The 24,307-nt window shown below is 41.2% G+C and overlaps 1 protein-coding gene across 1 annotated transcript in view; it reads left to right on the forward strand.

The window, feature by feature from the left end:
• The window catches only part of LOC145413628 (putative neural-cadherin 2), a 276,011-nt gene extending 266,374 nt beyond the window's left edge, over nucleotides 1-9,637 (forward strand). Inside the window, exons 24-27 of the mRNA XM_080283289.1 lie at nucleotides 2,792-3,027; nucleotides 5,189-5,438; nucleotides 7,285-7,451; nucleotides 9,243-9,637. Coding sequence (XP_080139415.1) covers nucleotides 2,792-3,027; nucleotides 5,189-5,438; nucleotides 7,285-7,451; nucleotides 9,243-9,637 — 1,048 coding nt within the window. The remainder of the gene's footprint in view (nucleotides 1-2,791; nucleotides 3,028-5,188; nucleotides 5,439-7,284; nucleotides 7,452-9,242) is intronic.
• The last annotated feature ends 14,670 nt before the right edge of the window (nucleotides 9,638-24,307 follow it).

Raw genomic sequence — 24,307 nt, forward strand, 5'->3', positions numbered from 1 at the left:
ATATATATATATATATATATATATATATATATATATATATATATATATATATATATAATCTTATTTCATCAGCCGTTTGAGTGTCCACTGCAGGACCGGCCTATCCCAACCGAAGCGGGAACGATTCAGCCAATGTATCTCTACCCAGTGGCTTAGGCTGTCTGGTAGAGATTGTATATAGGGTGAGAAGTGCTTGTAAGTATATTGTAGTGTTGGAGTGGCTTTGGATGTGTGTGTAGTCTGTGAACCAAGGGTAATCGGCCCGCGCAAGCTGACTGGGTGCATGCATACTTTATAGCATGCGACACTGGTTCAACCATAGCACCCCTGATGTCCGCCAATACAGTACGTGGCCAGAAGAACGCTCCCAAAATTTATTACCCTGGCTGGGCGCGAACCTTCGTTCTTCAGTGTACGAAAACGCACACTACCGCTGTACCATAGAGGCTCCACACACACACACACACACACACACACACACATATATATATATATATATATATATATATATATATATATATATATATATATATATATATACTGGTAGGTGGTGGCGACCCCTATCCACTCACTTGATTTAGTGCTGCCTACTTCCTTAGCCTTTATCATTCTTTTTCTGTGCCTGCTTTCCTCTCTTCCTATTTCTTCCATCTCTCCTGTCACTTCTTACTGCTTTTCTTTCCTTTACAGGTGGCTTTACATTGAGTGACAAGCCAAATGGTTTCCTGTAAGCAAAGAAATCATTTACAACGCTGTGTGGTAACCATATAACCAAACCATACGTGCTCCCTACGTGTCAGCAAGTGGGTTGGTGGAGGGTTAGTTCCCCTCCCCGTAAAACAAATAACTCAAAGTCAAATGGCCACCCCTTAAGGGATTATGGCGTCTTGCAATATATATATATATATATATATATATATATATATATATATATATATATATATATATATATATTGTACATACATACATACATCCATTCATCCCCTCATATTATCCTCCCTCATTCCTAGAATGACTCCCCACTTAAAGTTCTTCAGCCAGAGCACATCATTTTTTCTTTTTTGAATTTCTGATAATTCTCCACGATTATGGGCTAATTAGCTTTGCATATTCCTTTCGAAATACTGGTGTCAGATATAGTCTTGATAAGCACTTTTTCTCGTTGAGATCTGCCGACTTCAATAAAATCGTACAGTGACAGCAATGATGACAATAAAATATTATCGGACTAATGGTAGTGAAGCTCCTGTGGCCTGTTGTACCGTTCGTCCACTGTTGGCTCTCCTTCCACTTTCTGGGATGTAAATAATCATTTGGGTTCCATGGAATTACACTTAACTAGAGAAAACGTTAGATGAAAATTTACGAGTAAACAAAATTACATCTGAAATCGACTGACTGGTATGGAAATTTTTTTTCTAGTCATAAGAGTTGTTCAGGATCATATTGCGAAAACTTCCCATAAACATTGCAAGCTTATTGTAAACTCTCAGCATTTCAGTTGCAATGACTGTCTTAGTTAAGCGTTAAGCTTCTTATTTTTGGGGTAGAATTCTGATGCAGGTAGCTGGCATCATTCTACTCCGGCTACTCCGGTATCCATCCACCCTTTCTGGGTTAGTAAGTAAAATGAGTATTTAGGGTAACTCCTGGCGGAGGTAACTGAAGTATCGTTGAGGACATGGTGGCCAAAGGTGTTAGAATTTATTTCTTTCCACACTAAGTATAACAGTGGGATAACTTTAGGTTCGTTCGTTCGTTTGTAAAGGCTTCAACATGTTTGCATGCATCGGCCTAGGTCACCTAATGGCCACTCTCCACACAGCTCGATCTGTAGTAGCCTCTTTATTCAGTTCCTTATCCTTGTGGTCACACACTATGACCTCTCAGGTCTTTTTCGGTCTGCCTCTCGCAACTCAGCATTCACACATCTCACCCCATCTTAACCAGTTGTCATCATCTCTCCTCTTCACTCCATTTATAATAATGACGGGCAGGCGTGAGCAGACGATAATTTTGATATTTATGACATGAACAATGGTGTCTGACTGCCATGACCATTATTTTCTCTCTCTGCTTACCAAATAGTGCGGAACAGGATTACTATGGCGATGGTATACTCATTTTACTCTAACTTGGCCTAAAATTGCCATCTCTTCATCTTCAGTGCCAAGTTGTAACAACAGATCAACACTGGAATATAATGCTAGCGACAGAAAGTGCCATGGAAAGACACCCCATTAATTACTTCATGGAATACTGTATGCTTAAGATAATGTTTTTGATGATAATAACAGTACTGTAACATTTACGACTAACAATAATAAGAATGATGATGATAACTTACAGTGATGATGATGATGAATTAATTGAAATGGTGACAACGGTGATGATTTTTTCGCCTGCCCTTGTGTGGTAAACCTGCGGACCCGAGCTAGAAGCATCCGGGAATAGACTTTGATAGATGATAACTCTGATTCAGAGTCTGATGATGATGATGATGATGATGATGATGATGATGATAATGATATTTCCCGTCCCATGTACGATGTTGGGAAATAGGCTCAGCAAGATGATGATGATGATGATGATGATGATGATGATGATGATGATGATGATGATGATGATAATGATATTTCCCGTCCCATGTACGATGTTGGGAAATAGGCTCAGCAAGATGATGATGATGATGATGATGATGATGATGATGAGGAGGAGGAGGAGGAGGAGAAGGAGGAGAAAGTCTATAGCAATAATAATGATTTTTTTCCCTTGCCGTTGTCTGATGAAGCTGTGGGCCGGGACTGGAAGCCTCAGGTCGGCGTTGCGAGGACGTGGACGAGTGCGTGTGGTCGCCCTGCCTACACGGGGGTACCTGCCACAACCTGCGTCCCGGGTACCTGTGCCTGTGTGGACCGGGTCATACGGGACAGAACTGCCAGTGGTCCACCTTCACGCCACAGCCACCATCATCACTCACCGCACCAGCCGCCATCGCTGCCATCACCGCCTCGCTGCTTCTCCTTGGTTAGTCATATACAAATGCAACTTAATGAACGGGAAAGGATATAGACACGCAGAATTTACATACACTGCGAACACTAGCATCACACACCTTCCAAAACATACACATGCTTTCCAAGACACACAGCCTTAAAAATCTCTCACTGCTTCGAAATTGCATACAGCAGTCAAGAACACCCACACAGCTGACAAGCCACTCAGTCTTAAAAAAAAAAAACGACCTTTAAAACCAAATAGTCTGCAGGGAGGAAGAATGAAGTATAAAAAGTATGTCATTGTAGGGAAGGGATCATTTCCACAGCATGCACGCTACCAGTTATCACCACTTGTACACAAATATTTTACTAACATGGGTAAGTTAAAACTGCAGCAAAGGTTTTCTGTGTCAGCCAGTCCTGCGAATCACAAAAATAGTTTTTAAAATCTCTCTGAAATTTAAGCAAAACTCCTATATTTCAACACAGCTTGATTAATCGGCTTCTTTTCCATATGGTGCTGAAGTTAGATTGTTCGTGTGTGTGCATGTACGCGCCACAAGTACTCAGGAACATCATATCAGATCCTGCACATTGTTTCGGTTGAAATTGTAGTTATGCAGAGCTTTTGTATATTCATGTGTTTATGTGCTTGTACACACACACACACACACACACACACACACACACACACATTATCAGTCTATCTATCTATCTATCTATATATATATATATATATATATATATATATATATATATATATATATATATATATATATATACTGTATATATAAAATCAGTCGTGGCGCAGTGGGTTAGAGCGCTCCGCTCTGGCCGAAGAGTCGGAGATTCGGGTCCACCCAGGGGTCGTTGGTAGACATCAGGAAAGGCATCCGGTCATGAAGTGCTGAACGCACCGAACCTAAGTCCTCTACTCGGGGGCAACGCCTCAGTCCTCATCGAAAAAAGGGCACACCGCGAATGTGGTAGGTAGAGGCGCTCACCATCCACTCACATGATGCAGTGCTGCTTTCGTGTGGCTGCCCTTTCATCTCTTCCTTCCTTCCACTTCTGTGATTCTTTCCTCTTTCTTTTGTCTACGGATGACTTTACGGTGAGACGATGGCTGAATCGGTAGAGAGGTGGCCTGCAGTCCTAATGGACCCAGATTCGAATCCCTGCTGGGGCAGGGAACAGTTTAAGGAATTGAATTTCAAAAGCAGACTTTACTGATCTACCATAAGACCCGCCTGCATGAAAAATGTACCCCCGCTAAATACCAACACACCAGTCCTGTATGAAACAGCCCAAAGCATGTATTCAGTATGGACGGTGGGTGTTAGCGCCGAAGTGGTGACATGTAGAGGTGTATGATATGTAGGAGGATTATTGGGCCTTGGGAGCAGGCTGAGAAGCCTGTGTCCAGAGTCGGACACATAAAAAAATGGTTTTCTGTACACCAGGAAACCATTTACTACGCTCGGTGGTAACCATATAGCCAGATTATGGCACCTTGTGGTTTAGTGGGTAAATAAGGCGCTCCAATCGGATTGAGTCGGTGCAGGTTTATATGCAAGGGGTAGTTGGAGTTTGTTGCTCACATAATGCCACTCAGGGATGAGTGAGGCTGGTCACTTTCATCTTAAATGTCTGGACCAACTGGCATAGCCCCAGGCTCCTACGCTCCTCTGGGGCAACACTGGATTAGATGATGAGTGAATGATGTATATAGTATGCACACATACATTATTATTTGAATATGTTGTTTTGTGCGCCACTGTATTATCATTTTTCGTTGACCTTATACCTTCCATTTCCTGTTTATACTGGTTCATCCCCCATTTTCTTCCCTCTTGCTGTCTCCCAGTACCATTTCCCCTCCCTTCCTTCCTCATACCTCGCTCAGTTGTCCCTACCTCCATTCTCTCCCTCCCTTCCTACCACCACTGACCCTCCCCCCTCCCCACGCAGTGTTGGCTCTAGTGGAGAGTCCACACCATCACTTCACCGCACCAAGTTTACTCCAAACTTTCCTAATCTCTGAATATCTTTTTCCTTTCTCCATCCATCCCACTTCCCTCTTCTTGTTTTCTTCCATTCTTCATACCTCCCTACCTCTTGATACTCCCTTCCCCTCTTTATACTTCCCTCATCTCTCTCTCCATCTCTGATACCCCGTCCCTCCTCAGCAGTGGTGGCCCTGGTGGTAAGTCTACGCCTTCACCGTCACCGCACCAACCTCGCACTCAGGGATCAACGGGAGGGCAAGAAGACCGTCCTCGAGATGAAGGCAGGAGTTGGAGCGGAAGGAGGAGGAGGAGGAGGAGGAGGAGGGGATGAAGGAGGAGGGGAGAAGATAAAAGAGGACATCACTCAGGAGACCTTCTTGGAGTGTCTTAGATTCAGGCTACCCAAATCTGGATCCAAAGAGAAAGGTGTGTGTGTGTGTGTGTGTGTGTGTGTGTGTGTGTGTGTGAGACGCGTACCCTTAATTTCTTCACAAACCAGATATTCTATATTCATTTTTTTTTTTTTTTTTCTACAGCCAGTATCTAACCCATTACCTGTCGTGTGTGTTGACATATTTAATACTTTATAACTACTACCGCCAAATGATGTTAAATTGAGGAGCAATGTTTCTCGTATCAAACTGATTAGAAACCACCGCCACAAAACTTAGGATATTGTTACTTTTTTTTTTTTAAGATTTTCACGGCAAGAATATGAACTTTTTAACTGAGTAAAGATGGCAAAATATTAATTATACCATGTTTCGTTGCTTAGTCCCATGTACACGACGACGCCTCCTACTTTATTCCTCCACCACCAGACGCTCTTGTTCACACAGAGGGGAGAGGGGAGAAGTGTGAATGCAGTTGGGCTATTGGGATTACTACTGAACCCTTCAGACAGAGAAGTTTCCCAAAACTCAGAACAAAATCATCATGGTACTGAAGGACTCGAGCACTGTCATACTGAATTGACCACAGTTGCTGCTTCCGGATGATTTACCTTTCATTGCGTTAGCTCTCCTTGGGTTCAGTAAAGTCTCATGTAGGTAGCAAGCATATACTGAAGAGGCTTAGTGACTAGTACCATGTGACTGACCCATTCCAATATGATTTTGTTGGGTCCTGTTTGATACTGCTTTTACGAACCATTATAGACAGGGTAGTTAAGAGGGTATACGAGTATGCAAATGGGTGTCAAGGTGAGATAAAGCGTAATAGGCCATGATAACAAACAGGTATTTTAGGTGAGTGTATCAGGAAGCGAGGTATGGTAGTTACTGAAACTAAAGAATTAGCAAGGCATCGAAGTGTATAAATGAAGTGTGAACAACGAAACACATGACAAGTATTTGGCTCCCCATTTTTTACCATGACAATTGATGAAATGACTGTGCCCCAGAGGTGTAGGCTATATGAAGCGCATCTCAAAAAAGGGGGGGGGGGGAAGGCTAAGGTGGAACTATACTTATTATTTTTTTTTTTTTTTTGTCGAGACGAAGATGCACTTGACTGGTTGGTGATGATTGGCTGAATGCAACATTCATAATCTCTTGGCTGTTAGCATTATTAATTGACAACCTACTTCTGAAGGGGAAATTTGAGTTAGTAAATGTTATTCGGACATGTTGCATTCAGATAATCATCACCAACCTGTCACGTGCATCTTCGCCTCGTTAATAAAAAAAATGAGTATAGTGCGAGGGCTTGAGTGGTGTGTGAATGATTGTGTGGTCCTCTCCACTGGATATGTTTGTCGATAGTTCCCCACCTTGTAAGCTTTTTTGTTCTTTGTTTTTGAATTCAACCTAACCCCATTTTTTTTCTTTGAGGGGGGGTGGGTGATAGGTTTTGAGATGATGATGATGGTGATGATCCAAAATAAACTGCAAAAAACGGTACTGGAATCAGTCCCGTAAACCTACGAGAAACTACCAACAATTTACAATTTGCGGTCAGTAATATTGCTCCGTTGTTTTAGTCAAGCACTTTTGAATTCAAAAACTCTTACACAGTACAGTATTCTGAAAAGTTTTTAGAATTCCGCAGACTGCATCACCATGTTTCGAAAGTTATTGCGCATTGCTTTGTCATGTACCATTATGAAGTGTAGTTGTGGAGATCCACCATAGGTGACCAAAGCCGACTTATGCAGGCGTGATGGAACTTTAATAAACGGTACGAAACTGTACGATTGCATTTACTGTATGTGCTCAGTGGTATATTTAGTTTAACAACTTGCCCTCCTCTACAGGGAAGCGCAACTCCAGCAGCAGCAGTAGTGGGGGGTCTGGAGCTGGGACGGTGGCAGTGGCCGGTGTGGATGGGAAGGGGGACGGCGAGAACATTACCCCTGACCCTGACCTTCCCCGGGATGACTTGAGGGCCTACGCGTACGAGGGAGACGGGTCATCTTCAGGATCACTCACATCGACTATATCAGGTTGGTGGAGGTGGGTGGAGGGCAGAGGGGTATGAGGGTTGTTTATGGAGAGGGATGACTAAAAAGCGCGTGTTTCTGAGTGTGTTTGTTGTTGAAATTTGTGAGATTAGGAAGTTTGCATAAGGTGATTGTAATAGGGTGATTGATGGGCAAGGATAAGAGAAGCGATTTGCATCGAAGAGTGGATTAGGGAATGGAAGAGAAAGTGAAAGGGAAGAGGGAGAATATACCTTGTGGAAGGATAAAGGTAGAGGGAGTAGAAAGAAAGAGAAAAGAGAAGGATAGGGAGTATAAAGGAGCAGGGGAGGCGGAGGTGATGTCTCTTGTCAAAACCGATGTTGAAGTAAGTACAGGATGTCGTGCGAGTGGTGGTATGGATACTCTCGGTTAGTAGTTCCTCACTACTCGTGTCTTTCCAGTGCAGGAGTTTAGAACAAGTGCTAATGGCACTGTTGTTTTGGTTTTGAGGATATCAGTGACTTGAATGATCAGTGACGAATTATGTAAAAATGATTGTATAGACCATTTTACTGGACTTCTACTTTTGTGTTTGTCTGTTTCTTTGTTTCTAGATCCTGCTTCAGTCCATTTCTTAGGTAGGAATTAGAGTTGGGATGCAGCTGCTGATGGTAATGGCGAAGATGGTGGTGATAGAAAACAGGGAACAACCGAAGTAGCTAAGAATCTCCATGCCTGTAGTTGGGCATGAGTAGAAACGAAGAGTATGCGTACAGACGCAGGAAAGTGGTAGTGAGTGTGTAAGTTTAGAATGGTGTTACTAATATGAAAATGCTTTGTGGAATCTGACGATATGTGAATGTAATAACAGTTATGAGTGTTTTAATATGAAGTTAAAAAATAATTGCATACATGTAATTGCAGACACAAGCTTTCTCGTTCATGTGATGATGTCGTTAGTGAAAAATGTTGCAGAATGTGTGTGTATGGTATGATACGTTTGATGAGCATTTATGTTGGTAATGGTGAGTGAAATGTGAGTGCTGTATCTCAGTGTATAAATGTTGATTGTGAGAACATAATTATATAAGAAAAGAGGATAACTCCAGAAGCCCGGTTTGTCCATACCGGGCAGCTCCTGCTTAACTTAGAGAGAGAGAGAGAGAGAGAGAGAGAGAGAGAGAGTCGTTGTATGTATTATTTGTTATTCTATTAATTTTTCATGCATTAGCGGTATACATATCCACTTTGTTATTCTGATCCATTTTCGCACCTTTGCAACGGTAATGCCTTGGGAGCAACAAATGAGATGGATGCAATTAGTGTGGCATGGAGAGTAATGATAGCATAAATCTGATTCTAATGAGGTTATTGTAGTATCAGTATTTGTACAGTCCACAGAAGAAGAAAGAATGGCGTAAGAACAGTAGTGGAGGGGATATTTTGCTCTAATCCGTTGACTGCAATACGCGAACTCCTTTATTGTGGCTTAAGCCCGACGTCTGTATAATGCTATGAGAACCCACATGGCAAAAGTAGTTAATAACCATTTATCAGCTTGTTTTGCTGAAAACTTAGAGCCCTGTATTTTAGTTTGACTAATACTGAATGGTGTAATTTAGCTAAGGAAAAAAGTAACAAGGAGTTGAGGAGTATACTGTAGACCATAAGATACCTATAAAAAAATAACATTTCTCTTTCATATACTGTAGATCTTCATATACATACAAAAAACTAACATTCCTTTTTCTCCTTTTTTCTTTTCGTTTTATTTTTTCCTTCATTGTGTTTTTTATGTAGAGCTAAAAGTAGAAATTAGTGCAAAGGAAGAAGAGGAAGAGAAAAGGAGGACGTCTGGGAGCAGCAAAAGTTCAATCCCTCTGGTCCCGGAGTTTCTGGAAGTCATGGATTTGCTCAAGAATCTTCCAGAGGCCACCAACAGACCCATCACTCCCGCCACAGCCACAACCACCACCACCACCACCACAGTAGCCAGCATCACAACCACAGGGGGGGCTATGGCGGCCTCCAGTATCGTCACACTAAAGCCGGGGGATTCATCCAAGTCTCTGAACATCAAGACTCGGTTAGCCCACGTCTCCCCGAACAAGGCGGTGAAGGAGAAAAGCAGGAAGGAGGGACTGGGACTGGGAGGGAGCAGTAGAGCCGGGAGCAGTAGTAGTGTGGTGACGATAGCAGGGGAGGGCGAACTATCCACGGTCTGCTGACACCTCGAGTAAAAGTTACATAAGAAACAGCATAACTCATCCAATCATCTCATCAACTCACATTCTAGCATCACTCAGTCTCCCCCTCACCTGCCGTTCTCATCGTCTAGTGTAAGACCACGAGAAAATGTTGACTGTCTGAATTGTTTATCCTAAGGGGGAACCCACCTCACTCTTCTCACACTCCCTTGGTCACTGAAAATGTTACCTGTGTCTGAACTTCATCTGTGCTGTCTGCTCAGTCTTGATCTCAGCCAGCATGTTAGTTCACTATTGAGAATTTTTACTCGGTTTAGTTTTTTTTTTTTTTTTTTTTTTTTTTTTAATCTCCTTTTCTGTCTGGCATTGACTATGGAGACTTTCGCCTCATTGGGCCGTGTTTTGAAAGTTATTGAGGCTGGGTTTATATATTTATGCACTTGCTTGTTTGGGCGAGTTTACTTTCTGGATGATGTTTCATCTGAACTTCTTTCTGTGAACTTCGATATTATGTTTCTCGTGTATGGCTGCATATTTTCGCATGATGTTCAGTACTGGTGCTTATTTTGTTTGGCATTTAATGTTGTTGTTTATTTTCGTTTGGCATTCAACGTTGTTGTTTAGTTTTGTTTGATGTTCCTGTAATGTCCTTTAATTTTATTTGGGGTTCGCTATTTTTGTATGATTTTGTGGTGATCATTGTTATTAGTGTTTTTTGTGCGATCAGTATTGTATATCTTTCTTTGTTATTCATTGCTGTTGTTTAGGATTCTGTGGTTCTTTGTTGTTCAGTAATTTCCATGTTCATCGAGGGTGTTTATTTTTGTTTGATATTAAGCATGCACACATGGCCTTGGCTTTTTTTATAGTCTTTGGCTTCAGATATCGATTGCTCGAATAATTTTCTTCTTGTTTAATAAACGAGATTGTGTATTGTCAGCTATGTTCTTTCGTTTTGGAGTCTTCTAACCAGTGGTGAAATGAATTGCCTTAAACTGAACAGATCTAAGCACAAGTATGTTTTAGTCATGCAGTCTCTTCTGACTTTGGTGTAAAATGGGTTTGATTGATCTGGCTTGGATTTAGATCCACCTTACTTTTAATCTAATCTTCTGAATAAGGTAAAGTATAATTTGTTTACTGGTAAGGAAAAAATATAGTGGGGTAAAGGAAAGAACAGCAAAGAATGTTGAAGGAAGACGAATTCGATGTAAGAGAGAATATGGAGTCAAGAGCCAAATAATGAAAAATATTCAGGAAGGAATGCTACAGGATGTAAGTTTGTCATTTATTTTCTTCCCTTCTGTATTTACTCTCGCCATTCTTCCGTTCCTTTCTCCTCATCTCCACCTCCCGACATTATCACTCTCGTGGCCGCTGGATAAAGGAGTCAGAAGTGCGCAGTTAATCTTTTGATATTTTATATACGTTTATAGCATATCGATAATAAATGTTGCCATGCTTATATAATCTGTGTTTTATTGAGACCCTCCTCTCTCTCTCTCTCTCTCTCTCTCTCTCTCTCTCTCTCTCTCTCTCTCTCTCTCTCTCTCTCTCTCTCACATTGTGCACTGTTCCTCTTCCTTTCCCAATTTCATTTCTCTCCCTCTCCAATCATTCTCCTAATTCCATTCCACACCACTTACTCCATACTTCCCACCTCCTCTCCCATCCAAACCATTTCCCTTTCCCTCTTAGCTTAGCCACCTTGCCACACAGCAGTCTGTACCCCAACTGTTATATATTCCTTTATTATTTTTCATCCTTTCACTCCCAGTGCTTCACCTCTCCCGTACAAACCGTTTCCCTGTGCGTCTCCCTTCAGTGACAGTGATCTCAATTCCGTTCTTCTTCATGTTGCATTCTTGTATGCTCTCCTTTCTACTCCATCTTCCATTACATTCACTCTTCCTCCCCACGTCTTCTTCCTCAGTACATTCAGCCTTTTCTCCCATCCAAACCATTTCCCTCCTCCACACTCTTTATTCAAATGGCGTTCTATTTTTTACACACCGAATTTCATTACGCTCACTCCTTGCCATTCCTCCAACGTTTCTTCATCTTTTCCGTTCTCCTCCCTGATTTCCCCCCCACCCCTTTTCCACTTCTTCTGTTCTTTCTGTTCACTCATCCTTTGCACATTTATCAATTGCTCTGCTTCATTCTTTACTCTCCCATTTTCTGTATTCTCTACTCCAGTCGTCGATGGGAGACTATCCTTGCTCGTCTTCTCTTGGGCCATACCCGCCTCACTCATGGTCATTTAAGGAGCCATGACCTTCAACCCGTCTGTTCACAATGTAACTGCCCTATGACTATCTGTTTCCATTTTCTTGATTGCTCGTCTTTCAGCTTTCCCCTTCCTTTCCTCACTTCGTCGTCGTCCACAACTTACTGATTACCCAGGTGACACTCACACCGTTTCTATTTCCAGTTTTATCACTTTTCTTACTGCTCTTCACATTATACGTTTGACTTATTATTTACCCCGCTCCCTTCTGCCTTAGCGCCATATAGCCATATTATGGCTTAGTGATAGTTCTCCATTATTCATTCAGTCCTCCCTTCGGTATGCTCTTTCTTTTCAAGCCCCAACCATCTCTTTCATACACACCTTTCCCTCCTCCTTTCCTCCCCTCAGCCGTCCGGCTACACTGCTCTCCATTCCCCTTCATTCTCTGTTCTGTAGTTCTCCCTCTTCCACTGTTCTCCCTCTCCATGCCATACCCTCTTCCCTTTTGATCCCTCTTCTAGTATTCTCTCTCTTTCTCATCCTTTCCGCTCTCTCTTTTTCTGGTCTACATCCTCTCCTATCCTTTCCACTCCTTCGGACCTTCCATCTCTCCTGTCAAAACCATTTCCTACCATTTCACTTCCTTCCCCAACCATCCTGCTCCTTTGCCCTTTAGCTAGCTGTTCTGTTTGTAGTCCCTCATCCTGCATTATATTCTTTCTTCCTTTTCACTCCATATTCGTCCACCATGTCTCCCGTCCACATCTTTCCCTCCACTCATCCTCCCCGCAGTCCCCCTGCTATCCTACTTGCCGGCCCCTTCCACCTGATCCACCCCGTCCACTTCAAGATCTCCTTAACGCCACATCACACACTTGATCCGGACCTTCACACGAAAATTACCGGTTGTTCCCTGGACATGCATGCACACACAAACTTACCATCAATTCCTGTCATAGCCAAGAACTTCTGGGGGAGTAAGGAAGGATATCGCTGCATATTCCTCCGACAAATTGGATCTTATTTACGAGAAGAAAATTATCGTAAATTTGTTCATGTTTTTTGGTGGAAAGACAAGACAAGGATATTACAGATCCCGATCTCTCTGCAACATCTCTGCTGAAAGAAATCTTGACCACGAGAGGAATATATTGTAAGTTAATTGTTTTTGATGGTAGGACAAGAAAAAATAAGTGTAGGATCTTATTATGCCTCTTACTGTAACTGCTGAAATAAATGGTAAGTGGCAAGAGGAGGATTGTCATAGTTACTTGAGTTCCAGATAGGACAAGAAAAGGATGGTGGAAAGCTTCTTGTGTCTTTTGTTCTTCCTGCAGAAACAGTGAGGCAAATAAGCAGAAAAATTGCACATTTTGTGATTAAAGCATGAAACTTTCAGGACTGCCAGCAGATACCATAAGGTTTATTTTCAGATGTGGAAGCAACTTTGATGTGACCTCTGATAGCCTTGAAAGGTCAATGACCCCTGTGTCAATTTTAAGTATATTTTTCATGATATTGCTCATTATTTTCTTGCCTGTTTTTTACTATAATGCATCCACATTCCAGTTAATGCTTTTACGAACCTGATAAAAGTGTTTCTCATGGCTATTAGGACTAATTTGACCTTTTTGTGACCTTTAGTTGTTATTTCTCATTCACTTAAGGTGTTTCACAAGTATGAAAAGTGCTTGCTAATAGAGTGCTCGAGTACACTGACATTCATTTATCATATTGCATGTGTTGCAGGTTAGATCACTGCATGTGAAGGAGTGGTGATGGTGAACTGTGTAGCTGTAGTATTGCATGAAGTGGTGGTGCTGCTGCATGAAACTGTAGACCTCTGTATATGTACAAAACTTAGCTTAGCCAGCGTTCTTACATACAGAACTCCCGTCCATGGTGAAGCGTCACATTCTGGTTGATAGAACTCTGTCTCACAAACCCAAGTAGTCGAAATTACCCTCCACAGCCATCTGGGATCTGAGTGCTCTCTGCCAAACAGAAACCAATGAAACACTGCAGTGCCTGGCTTGATTAATCAAGAAACCTATTGGTGCTGGGCATGTCTCATTGGTAAATGACCTCCTCCAGTTTCAAGAATTTTGAAATATGCCCATACAGTGTGATATTAACAGACAAGATGATGGAACAGATACTGAAGCCACTCTGATTGCCAACAGTGCCAAATGGCACAAGTCTTGTCGAGTGAAATTCAACCAAAACATGCTAAAACGACAACAAGAGAAAATCAGCTGAAGAGCAACCGGCAGCTTCCACCTTCCACACACATTCTGCTGACAGCAAAATTAAACGAGAAAGCACTCCGAGAGAGCTTACCTCCTCCAATGCCATTGCAGGAGCCGGATCCGGATCCGCCCCAAAATTCAATTAATTCTTTCTTTGCCTATGGCCCACCCTTCCACAAAATTTCATTGAAATTCATCGAGAACTTTTGGAGACATCTTGTGGGCAAACAAATAAACAGACAAACATAAGTAAATAATGTACATAACCTCCTCCAACTTCGTTGGTAGAGGTGACAAACAGAACCTTTGTGCTTCATCCGTAATGGACCAGCTGGTTCAGAAGTTCTAGTTGAAGCTGCACCAAAACAAATAGATGAAAATGTTAGGAAATGTGCTCTAGAACTGGAGGACATGGAGCTGCTGGCCATGCTTGCCCCCGGCGGTATGAGGAAAGTATCACCGCAACTCCTTGCGTAAGCTCTACAACACGGCAAGGCATGCCATTCCCAAGGGTGAAAAAGAAGCTGAAGGTCACTTGCATGGAATTGCATTTGTTGAGTTAGTGGCATTCATGGAAGAAATGCGTGCTAAAAATTGTGCTCCAGTATTCAGGTTGGCAGATCTTGGAGAAATGTACATGATCCGTCTGCAGTAGCTGGGTGTCTCTGCGCAGAAATGTGTACACACTACAAGACTAAAAAACAGGCTACTTTCAGTGCTTCATGACCTTCGATCACATTCCCAGGGAAGACAAACACTTCTTTCATTTGAAAAAGACATCAGAGATGCTCTCAGGAAGGCCTGTGACCACGACAATGATGCCAGTCATTTAGTTAGAGCAGCACAAATAGCGTGAAACGAGGTGTTCAGCATGGATTTATTTTTTGATGGTTCATTTTATCCTGACTGCCAAAAAGATGCTATTCCAATATCATTACTGGCTCTGGTAAACATGATCTTGGGTGGAGCCAACATAGAAGGCCAAACTCTGGTAGGAAACACGTCTACCACAATTGCTGCCCTAACAATGTCACAGCTTCTGGTCTTCAATAATGTTAAACATGCACGAGCTGAGAAGTCACCAGGAACGGTTCGTCATTGTAGGGACCGTGAAACTCCACTTCCACTGTATGTGTCACTTAAAATTCATGCTGTTACACGCAACAGGGGGCTCATTGCCATACATTTTAGTCTTGGGATGTGCATGTCATATGACAGGCTCCTGCAAGTGTCATCTGATATTGCTAGTGGAATTTGTGAAAATTTCAGTATGGAGAATGTTGTATGCCCAACAAAGTTGCGCCATGTTCGATTCACAGCAGCAGCACTTGACAACATTGATCACAGTTCTAGTTCTGCCACAGCCAAAGATTCATTCCATGATACTGCATTCTCCCTCGTTCAACACCTTTCACATGAATGAGCAGGCACTGAGCGTAGTATTTCCATTATTAACCAATCCATAGTATCAAGCAGGTCAACTGCCCCTCTTCTGCACACTCACCAGCTACTCTGAAGACAAAACAGTGTACAGTTCCGGCAGTCCAAGGACCTTCTTCCCTCTGACCTTCAGACTCTGGAAGCCACCAGAAAAGAAGATGAATGAGTTGATGGCGTAATGGTCGCTCTGAAAAAGCCATTTAGACGAAGATGATTGGGTATCATGGTCAGCATACCATGTTGACGAACAGCAGGCAGCGTTGCCTCCTCCAGCAGTCAGTGCTTTTTTGCCCTGTTTCTTGAAAGTGCACACTATGTGGCCATGATACGCCATTCCATGGATGTGATCAGAGTAGCAGTTCAGCTTCTAAACCCAGGCCAAGTTCCAGTTCTTGCTGTTGATCAACCACTCTTTGCTATTGCCAAAGAAATTCGTGGACATGGCCAGTAAGTCATGGAGAGGATCACTTTGACATAATGTTTGGAGGACTCCACATTGAAATGGCTGTTTTCAAGGTACTGGGAGAATGGCTTGAAGACAGTGGATAGACCAGAGCTCTAGTGCTAGCTGGTACTGCAAGTGCAGGGCCTGCAGATTACTTTTTTAACGCCAGCCATGTGACCAAGACTCGTCATGCTCATCAAGTCACAGCAGCTAGCCTGTACAGTCTACTTCATCAAGCCTGTGGTGAATACTGCAAATCAGATGATCCACATGCACCCTTTGAAAATTGGTGCCAGGAGCAAGCAACAGAATGTGTCCATTTCGGCTACTGGCTGGAGCATATATGTATATTTGCTGATACTGTATATTCATATTGCTTGTTCATTACATTTACCTGAAAAAAGTAATATGTGTTTCATAAAGTAACATGACATATGAACCATTTTTGCAACAACAAAAAAATATATATGTATATATATATATATATATATATATATATATATATATATATATATATATATATATATATATATATATATATATATATATATATATATATATATATATATATATATATATATATATATATATATATATATATATATATATATATATATATATATATAATATTATTCACAGAGGCACTTAGGAAGAAAGTCAAGTCAATAATGTCAAAGGTCAGCGATCTCTAGATGACCTCAATTATAATTAAAAGTGTTGCCATATCTGATAATAAATTGAGAGGCTTAGTCAAAGTTCTGCAGTATAAAACAGGTTTGACGAGAAGTAAGTATCTTGTAATATTTAAAACGTTCGTCTCAGAGGCACTAAAAGAGAAATTTCATAATGTGAAAGGTCAGTGACCCCTAGATTACCTTAAAAATCAAATTATGACTACTCTGAGAGACTTGGTCAAGCTTATGAACATAAAATAGGTGTAACTACAAGTCATTGTCGTAAAATATTTAAAATATTATTCACAAAGGTGTTAAAAATTTCATGACATCAAAAATGAATGACCTCTAGATGACCTCAAAGGTCAATCTGAAACTGCTTCCACATCTGAAAATAATCATCATAATATATAGAAACAATCGTGAAAGTTTCATGGTTTAGTCACAAATTGCACAATTCTTTCATATATTTAGGTTATCTTCCCCACTAAAATGAATGTTAATCGCGGGACTAAAATTATCATTCCTGGTTTCCTTTGCAAGGGGAATCACACAAACTGCTTTTCATTTTTCGTTGTCAGTTTTGAGTAGTGATAGAATGTGACTTTATTTTATTGTATTTATTTATTTATATTTATTTTTAGAACTCTGCTCCTTGCATGTTAGGAAAATCGATGATTCAACCAGCAGAAAGAAATATAGTAGGAGTAAGTGAATTTGAATGCTGTGTATGTGTGTGTGTGTGTGTGTGGGTGTGTGTGTCAGCTTGTTTGTTCATATGATTTTACAAAACGAGGTTTCATGTGTGTGTGTGTGTGTGTGTGTGTGTGTGTGTGTGTGTGTGTGTGTGTTAGAGATGTACGTGTCAGCTTGTTTGTTCATAAGAATTTACAAAACTTGAGGTTTCATCTGTGTGTGTGTGTGTGTGTGTGTGTGTGTGTGTGTGTGTGTGTGTGTGTGTGTGTGTGTGTGTGTGTGTGTTTTAAGGATGTTCAGGTAAGCTTGTTCCCATGATTTTACAAAACATGGTGTTTCGTATGTGTGTCTGTGTGTATACATGAGAGAGAGAGAGAGAGAGAGAGGTGGGGGGGAAACCATTGTTCACATGATGGAAGCCAATTCGCGGTACGATGCGAGAGCCATGTACTGGAGACTGATGGTGTTTTCATAGCAGATGCCAACACAGGGTTCTATAAACACCAGTTACCGCGTCATCTCTCATTGTCAAGTACTGTGTTCATACTCAGTTTACCCCTTCAATCCGATGACATGTTTTCTATTTTATCCTTGCCTTTTCCAGACGCTTTTATTCAGCCTGGGAGACGCCAAGGTGGAGGGGTTGATATAGCCTTCAGTCACTCCTTTACTGCAAGACGCCTCCCCAAAGATCATGCAATCGTCTGGTAGCAAGAATATTGTGAAAAATACATCACCATACTAAAGAGGTTAAATATGACTGGCATTACTGTTGATGCCTATACTACTGCGCGGTTACGTATCAGGTTCGTAATAATGAGTTTAATTTGATAAAGGACAGTGACTCACAACCGAAATGTTTCTTCATGCATTCATTTGTTTATTGCCATTAATTTTTATCCTGAGAAGAGAAAACTAGACGGCAGGTGCTGAAATGGCGTAGACATCGATAATATGCACATTTAGTCCTAGGAAATGTGTCTTGGAAGAACTGTCGATCTTTTTGTTTCCATCTGAGGCTGTAAGAGATGGCAGTGTTGTCAGGCTTAAGGCCGTTCGTCATCAGAAGCCGACATTTGTCACTAAGTTCTCGAAAAATGAGTCTCTCTCTCTCTCTCTCTCTCTCTCTCTCTCTCTCTCTCTCTCTCTCTCTCACACACACACACACACACACACACACACACACACACACACACACACACACACACGCCCGCATGTGCGCACTCTCTCTCTCTCTCTCTCTCTCTCTCTCTCTCTCTCTCTCTCTCTCTCTCACACACACACACACACACACACACACACACACACATTTTTCAGATCACATTCTTTTCAAGCCTTGTTTTTTTTTTTTTTTTTCAGTCTCATTATTCATATTTTCCTCGCGCTGTTTTCATCGTCTCATTGTCTCTTTCACTCTCTTTTTCTTTTTCCATCCTACTTCCCCGCTGCTCCCTTCTCAACTACGTTCTTCCTTCTTCATTTTCCCTTCCTCCTCCAATGTTCATCCAACGTACATTTTCTTTCCTTATTCTTCTCTTCTTTTTCCATCTTCCTCCCTCATCTCGTATTATTTTCATCTCTCTCATTATTGTATGTTTCTTGGATTTCAGTTACTCGTCATATTGTAAAGATATTAGTTAACGCATATTCGGTACGCTGTTTGATATTTCTATCATTTAATTCCCCTGTTTATGTGCTTTTGGACAGAAAACACTCGTAGTCCCGTATATTGTGTTTGTGATCCGAGTACATTTATAATTTCACCTTCATAATTATATATAATGCCCGTAATTTTTTTTTTTTTGTCAGATCATGTGTATTTTTCTTTACAACACATACATTTCCTCACTTAGTTGTTGTACTTGCACTGCATACATTTCCTCACTTAGTTGTTGTACTTGCACTGCTTTACCCTGCATTGTATTTTTAGTTATGGCACAGCAATTTCTTTTTATTATAATGTTTTCAGTTACGATACAGTTATTACCCCATAAATAACTGTTTCAAGCTACATCACATTTATAATCCTTCAGGGAAGAATAACTGGACAACCAAAAATGGATGGACTGAGTAACCTAGCCCCGGGTCCTACGATTCTGAGTCCCTACGATTCTGATAGGCTCAAGTAAGGGAATGGATGCTGTATCGATGGATTTAACCCTCTAACCGCTCTAGGTTTCCATGGGCTTAATTACATCGTCATCTGGTGGTAAGTCAGAAGAGTTAATTATTTCATAATTTTAGCTTTTATAGGCACATTATCCTTTACTTTTTCTCTTTAATCACATTTATTACACCACATTTTTGTATTTATAACACTTAACTGATTTTTTTTTTTGTTACATTTATTACTGGTTATTTTTTTTGTTTTCAGTCACAGCTGTTGTCCATCAATAATGGTGTTTGTCTCTGTCATGTTAATTTCACTTGCATCCGTGTTTTGTTGCATATATATCTTCCGTTCTATCTTGAGTCACATTATCATCCTGAATTCTTGGTGTTTTAGTCGCATATGATCTATCACATGCGTGTTTTTGCAACAAGTTTGCATTGCCTTTTTGTGCTTGCTCACAATTTTATCAGTGAAGTTTTTGTATTTAGTCAACTAGTCAGTATTATTTGCGTTTATTGTCTCACATATTATTCATAACATTTTTTGTCTATTTTTCCTTGCATTTTTCAGTTTATCATTGCTTTTTTCTGTTTGTTACATTTCATATTCCCTGCATTTTATTATTATTAATATATATATATATATATATATATATATATATATATATATATATATATATATATATATTTTTTTTTTTTTTTTTGGGGGGGGGGGTCACATGTATTACCGTGCCCATTACTTGGTAATGACGTTGAAGGTGCAGCTATTGCGATAGAGCCAAATACGTGTATGTACTGAATTAAACCGTATAATTGCTTACATATACTGTATTTACGCTCTCATGCTTATCTTAGGTGTTCTGCTGCTTACACGTCGCTTTACGTGGTACGAACAAACGTACGCAAGTACGTATGTATATATGTACGAGTATGTATGTATGTATATATGTATGTATGTATGCAGGTATGTATATTACAAAGTATTTCACCCGATATAGCTCAAAACAAGCATATGCAGGTTGTGTAGGTCTAGAAAAAGTGATTCAGTTTGCTGCACATCAGTAAAATATCAGCGTCACTGGTCAGGGTCCGAGTTCATGGCGCGGCATTGTCTCGTGAATACCCGATCTGATTTGTTTCAAAACTGGCAGTTATATTGTGTGTGTGTGTGTGTGTGTGTGTGTGTGTGTGTGTGTGTGTGTGTGTGTGTGTGTGTGTGTGTGAGAGAGAGAGAAAATGGTTCGTTTTTTATTCCGATTTATCAAAGATCATGGTCAAAGTTTGGGCACGGCGTCGCTGGTCTGTCAGAGCTCTTTTAAATCTGAAACTGAGTTTTTGCTAATTTTATCAGCCGTGAAATTTTTGTGGTAGTTGAGGGTTTCCATCAACCACTCACTTGATGTATTGCTATCTGTAGGCGACTCATTTACTGGGAGGGAAACAAAATAATTCCTTGTTACCTAGGAAATTATTTACCAGATTGGTTTAGAGCCATATAATCGTTAAATAGCTGGTTATCTAGTGGGTTAAGGAATTCCAACCGGACGTGGCCCACTGGGTTTACATCTAAGTGATGGGTAGGGTTTACTTCTTGCACAGTAACGTTCAGGGGTTGGTGCTTAATTGCAATTGCCTTTAATATCAAGACTGAGTAGCCTAGGTCTGAGCCCTTGGTGGGGCAGTAAAGGATTGGATATTTTTTTTTTGTGTGTGTGTGTGTGTGTGTGATATTGATAACCATTAATTTTTATGTTTGGTCTTTTATAATTCATTTCATGAGTGTGTCCCACTTCAGAAATCACTTGCATTTTTGTGTGTGTTTTAGTCACACTGATTATCCGGGACGGATTTGTTATGTCTCATTTATTACCTACTAAATTAAAACTTTAGCAACGTTTATCAACTACAATTAGTTTTCTTTAATGTTTAAGTTAAAACATGTTTTAGTCATATTTGTCATCAAGACCATCTTATCAGTCACAGTTTTATATTAGTCACATTTAACTAAAGTTTAAGTTTTGTTTTTAGCCACATGTATCATCAGACTTTTTCTTACTGAACACTTTCATCACATTTTTGGCTTTTATCATATATCTAAGTATCCCTTATATTTTCAGTCACTCCACATTAACCATCCTTAATACAAACTCACCTAATTAGCTGCTCATTAACCCCCTCATTAGGCCTTTAATTACCCAAGCCTCGTGCCTCACTGTCGCCTGGGCCAGTTAAGCCTTCACGGGGATGTATTGTAGGTGTCCTCTCCTCCACCTCATTTGCCACACTTGCTTGCCGTAATTAATGAGCGCAGGAAAAGGAAGCAAATGGGGTGCTGGGAAAATGGAAAATTGTAATCTCTTGTGGTGTTTAATAATAGTGTGAACAATGCAGTACATGATTTGCTCTCTCTCTCTCTCACTCTGTTTATACACATATACAGTACGCTGCTTGCCAGGTCCATGCATTGATTCGTATTCACAATGGATCCTAGCTATTGGTACGATGAACAAGTGCCCATTACAGTATTGTTTGCAATAATTGTTTTGCCATACTTTTGCCTCTTTTATTCACCTGGTTTGTTTCACAGCTTTTTATAGTTGTATGGGTTAAAATGAGAGCATAAACAAATGCAGATTAGCCTCAAGAAAAGCTGTGAAATACGCTTCTTGGTTTTTATTCTTGCTTTTATGAGAGAGATGTTGCACCTCTTCCTTACCGATTCATAGTACACACATCTTAATGTTCCCTTGTATGATGTACATGTGCCCTGATATCGACATGGATTGCATTAGTAACACATGAGGATTATTTTGATGCACAGTAGGTAAATCACCGAGGAAGAGACGTTATCAGATCCTCAGTCGGTAAGAATGTTGCCCTCTACTCACTGAATATTCGCATGGAGTGTGAGTGTGGAGTGTAGGATCATGAATGGAGTGTGAGTATGGAGTTACGTATGTAGTGTGGCCGTAATGTCATGCACAGTGTAGATGTGAGGTAATGTATATTTGGGTGGGGGATGTGGAATAATGCATGGAGTGTTAATGAACATGTGGAGTCATTCATGGAGTGTTAGTGAAAGTGTGGAGTCATGCATGGAGTGTTAGTGAAAGTGTGGAGTCATGCATGGAGTGTGAGAGAAAGAGTGGAGTCGTGCATGGAGCGTTAGTGAAAGTGTGGAACCATTCATGGAGTGAAAAACTGAAATCATGCATTGAGCGTGGAAGTGGGATGTTGTTATACGTGAGTGTAGATATGACGTCATGCATGGAGTGCGCGTGTTGGGTGATAGGCCATGCATGAAGTGTAGATGTGGGGTCATGCATTTGGTTATTTGTTCTCGTGGATATTGTATTCCTGCAGAGATCACGTATTTTCAGAGTTACTAATACGTAATAAGTTGATTTTTATCTGTGCAAGCCCTTGACCTTTGATTGATCCTGCTACTGTGAGCAAGGCAGTAGACAGGATTGCAGGTGGGGAAGGCGGCAGGTGTGTCTGGGTTGACTGCTGAAATGCTGAAGACCTCAGGAGATATAGGAGTGGGGTTAGTTACTTACTTGATGAATACGATTATTTATGACTGTGTTGTCCCACATCATTAGCTGAAAGGTGTGATTGTAAATGTGTACAGGGGGAAGGGTGATGCCCTGGAAAAAGGAAATTATAGAGGCATAAAACTTTTCGTTGAGAAAATGAAGGTAATAGAGATTTTTTTTTTTTTTTTTTTTTAAGCCGTGTCCCTTTTTTTTTCAATAAGGGCTAAGGCGTTGCCCCTGGGACTTGGTTTGGAGCCTGTAGCACTTTATGACCAGATGCCCTTCCTGATGTCTACCAATGGCCCTTGGGTGGACTCGAACCCCCAACCCTTCGGTCGGAGCACTCTAACCCACTGAGCCACGGCTGCTACAACCAGCTAGGTGACAGGAGAGCGCTACCTCTCCCGGCAGGGCAGCTTACCTGGGCGCGGCACGTACTCACCACTCTTCGTTCTCGAGTCAGGCGCTCTACCACTGAGTCACCATGCCCCTCCAGAAGGTATAATTAGAGAAGAATGAATAACGATGAGATGTAGTTTGATTTATGCCAGGCATTGTTCGACAGCGTCAGGAAAAATATATAGGAAAGAATGGGATCTGTTCTTCGTTTTGGTTGATTTAAGAAGGCCTTTGACAGAGTCCTTGGGAAGGTGGTGATGTGGGCAACGAGAAAGCTTGGGATCGAGGAGTGGCTGGTTAGAGTGGTTACGGCTATGAATGTGGGTGCTTGCTCCCAGGTAAGAGTGAATGGAGGTGGAGATTTGACTGATGAGTTTCCCGTGAATGTTGTCCCTTGTTATTTGTCATGGTTCTTGAAGCCCTCTCACGTGACTTCATAAATGGGCTCCCGTGGGAGATGTTGTATGCTGATCATTTGGTGCTGATTTCAGAGAATGAAAGGAAGACGGAGAAGTGGAGAGTAGATTCAGGAAGGGGAGAGATGGTATGGGGCACAAGGGCTTGAGAGTAAATGTAGATGGAACAAAGGTGATGGTCTCTAGGGTTGGTGACGGTACTGTCAAAGAAGAGGGTGAGTGGCCATGAGCGGTTTGCATAAGACATGTAGTGGTATTAGAAGTAGACTGCGAGATAATGGTGATTTCATGCGTGCGGTGTGTCGGAGAGCATGTGGAGATTATCAGGCGTGAAAGGATTGCTCTTGCTAGTGAGTCTGTCGAGTGTGTGAGAGAGTTTTGTTATTTGGGAGACATGTAATGTGCTGGAGGTGGGGCTGAAGCTAGCTCTGTGACTGGAGTGAGGAATGGTTAGAAGTTCAAGGAGCTGTTGCCTCTCCTGACATTGA

The sequence above is a fragment of the Coenobita brevimanus genome, chromosome 97, assembly GCF_032717465.1.
Source record: "Coenobita brevimanus isolate Jiangsu-jjx chromosome 97, ASM3271746v2, whole genome shotgun sequence".
NCBI lineage: Eukaryota > Metazoa > Arthropoda > Malacostraca > Decapoda > Coenobitidae > Coenobita > Coenobita brevimanus.